Source organism: Apaloderma vittatum, unplaced genomic scaffold (genome assembly GCF_000703405.1).
Source record: "Apaloderma vittatum isolate BGI_N311 unplaced genomic scaffold, ASM70340v1 scaffold36657, whole genome shotgun sequence".
Taxonomy (NCBI): Eukaryota; Metazoa; Chordata; class Aves; order Trogoniformes; family Trogonidae; genus Apaloderma; species Apaloderma vittatum.
The window spans coordinates 707-1,250 of record NW_009725198.1 but is presented as its reverse complement, the minus strand read 5'-3'; the positions used below and the strand labels follow the sequence as shown (position 1 = coordinate 1,250).

Here is a 544-nt window from a genome sequence, read left to right as displayed (position 1 = left end):
TCAAAGAGGTCGGAAAGTTTGTGCCCATCCTACTCCCACTCCAGTACCAGACAAGGCCGCCCGGACACCCTGCAGGTGAATATCACGTCCTCCCCCTGGCACACGCGAATGGATGAGGGGGCAACGAGGAAGGCAGGTGCCTTGCTGCTTGGGCATCCCTCTTCCTCTCGGGGCTCGCCTGCCTCCACCTTGAGCGTGGCAGCAGCATAGGTCTCACCAACACTGTTCTTGGCTTTGCAGACATAGACCCCGCTGTCCTGGGGAGTGGCATGGGACACCAGCAGGCTGTACAAGTCCCCCTTGGCCTCCACATGGAAGCGTCCTGAAGGCTTGATCGGGGTCTTGTCCTTCTCCCAGAGGATGCTTGGCTGGGGGTTGCCCGTGATCCGACAGCTCAGGACCGCGTCGGTGCCGCTTTGCACTGTGAAGGCACGCGGGTAGGCCAGGAACCTGGGGGCTCCGCTGAGCCCCTCCATCACCACCACCTCCCTGGGGTCACGGCAGGGGGGCGGGGGGGGCCGCGGGGGGGGCTCTCAACCTCCGG

The 544-nt window shown here is 64.3% G+C and overlaps 1 protein-coding gene across 1 annotated transcript in view; it reads right to left on the bottom strand.

Annotated features, from left to right (window-relative positions):
- Positions 1 to 476, bottom strand: part of LOC104276473 (obscurin-like protein 1) — a gene marked incomplete at its 3' end in the record, with an annotated part of 2,385 nt that extends 1,909 nt beyond the window's left edge. Inside the window, exon 1 of the mRNA XM_009872798.1 lies at positions 34 to 476. Within this exon, the coding sequence (XP_009871100.1) occupies positions 34 to 476 (443 nt within the window). The remainder of the gene's footprint in view (positions 1 to 33) is intronic.
- Between the last annotated feature and the right edge of the window lie 68 nt (positions 477 to 544).